The 1,103-nt window shown below is 59.5% G+C and overlaps 1 protein-coding gene across 1 annotated transcript; it reads right to left on the bottom strand.

The window, feature by feature from the left end:
• Window positions 1–113: 113 nt before the first annotated feature.
• Window positions 114–1,090, bottom strand: LOC127752217 (uncharacterized). Its single transcript, XM_052276970.1, has 3 exons — window positions 796–1,090; window positions 459–678; window positions 114–376 (listed from the first exon to the last, which is right to left on the bottom strand). The coding sequence occupies exons 1-3, from the start codon at window positions 1,039–1,041 to the stop codon at window positions 261–263; spliced, it is 582 nt and encodes a 193-aa protein (XP_052132930.1). The 5' UTR covers window positions 1,042–1,090; the 3' UTR covers window positions 114–260.
• Window positions 1,091–1,103: the final 13 nt, after the last annotated feature.

Raw genomic sequence — 1,103 nt, 5'->3', positions numbered from 1 at the left:
CAGGGGAGGGGGCAGAGCATGCGGCCATGCCATGCAGCGCCCGGGCATCGGATCCGGATCCGAATCGAATCTGATTCGGATGACGTAGGCTCAAATAATGCACGGCAAAACGGCTGTTAGTGAGAGGTGGCTGGTCCGGTGCGAGCATCTCACTCCACTACTAGTCGTCCTCAGACTCATTTGTGCATCCGATGCCCGTCGCAGGGCACAGCAGGACAGGCGGCAGGCTCGGTCAGGGAGGCGGCAGGCACCCTGGCACCCTACCCACCTGTCTCGCAGTTCGACCCGTGGAAGCCGTGCGCGCACTCGCAAGAGTTCGTCTCTGTGACGAACACACCTCCGTTGGCGCACATGGACGAGTCGAACTCGTAGAGGTCTGCGGGGGACAACACAAACAAAGTGGCCCTGAAATCGAGCAGAAAATTCGTTACAACTTGCAGGCTCAGCACAGCACGCACCGAGGAATTCGAATGTCATGTTGGCGCGGGAGAGGAGCAGTTCCCGGTGTTTCTTGATGTACAGCCGGTTCATGGTTTTGGAGAGAGCCACTTTAGTAGCCGACATCGCGGTGCGGCCGTTGAACAGCTGGACGGTGAGGAGCGCGTCGGAGGTCCGGGTCACGAGGAGCTGAGTGGAAGCCGGAAACTGCTTGTTGACGTCGCTGTCCTTGTTAACGTTCTGCCCGCCAGCCGTGTATCCAGTACGAAAAATAAATGTTTTAGAAAAAGAAGAAAAATATTATTATCAGCCTCGCCGAGCCTCACATTCGAACTCAGAGCAGCAACGTGTCCTTACACCATCGACTCGCGTTCCGCCCCAACCGTCGCTGTCACAGTTCACAAAGGACTTGTAGCGGATGGCGGGCTCCTTGTAGGGTTCGACGCTCCACCACTCCACCTTGCCGCAGGCTTTGTTGTCGCACATCATGAAGAGCACCACCCCGCCGCCCTCCCCTGCCACGTTGAGTCGCACCAACACCCGCTCCCCGACCTCGACAGTGTCACCTTGCTCCCGGGCACCGACGACCGACGCCGTGAGCATCACCACGACCGCCGTGGCGGAGACCGCGGCGCAGAGCGCGTGGAACGGCGGCATGCTGCAGC

This window comes from Frankliniella occidentalis, unplaced genomic scaffold, assembly GCF_000697945.3.
Source record: "Frankliniella occidentalis isolate FOCC.00 unplaced genomic scaffold, Focc_3.1 Scaffold5264, whole genome shotgun sequence".
Classification (NCBI taxonomy): domain Eukaryota; kingdom Metazoa; phylum Arthropoda; class Insecta; order Thysanoptera; family Thripidae; genus Frankliniella; species Frankliniella occidentalis.
This window is presented reverse-complemented; position numbering and strand designations above follow the sequence as displayed.

Excerpts from the sequence above, each read along its gene's own strand:
- LOC127752217 (XM_052276970.1), bottom strand. The coding sequence starts at position 1,041 with ATGCTCACGGCGTCGGTCGTCGGTGCCCGGGAGCAAGGTGACACTGTC. Across the intron at positions 679-795 it reads GCGGAACGCGAGTCGATGGT|AACGTTAACAAGGACAGCGA; the intron begins GTAAGGACACGT and ends GCTGGCGGGCAG. Across the intron at positions 377-458 it reads CATGACATTCGAATTCCTCG|ACCTCTACGAGTTCGACTCG; the intron begins GTGCGTGCTGTG and ends TGTCCCCCGCAG.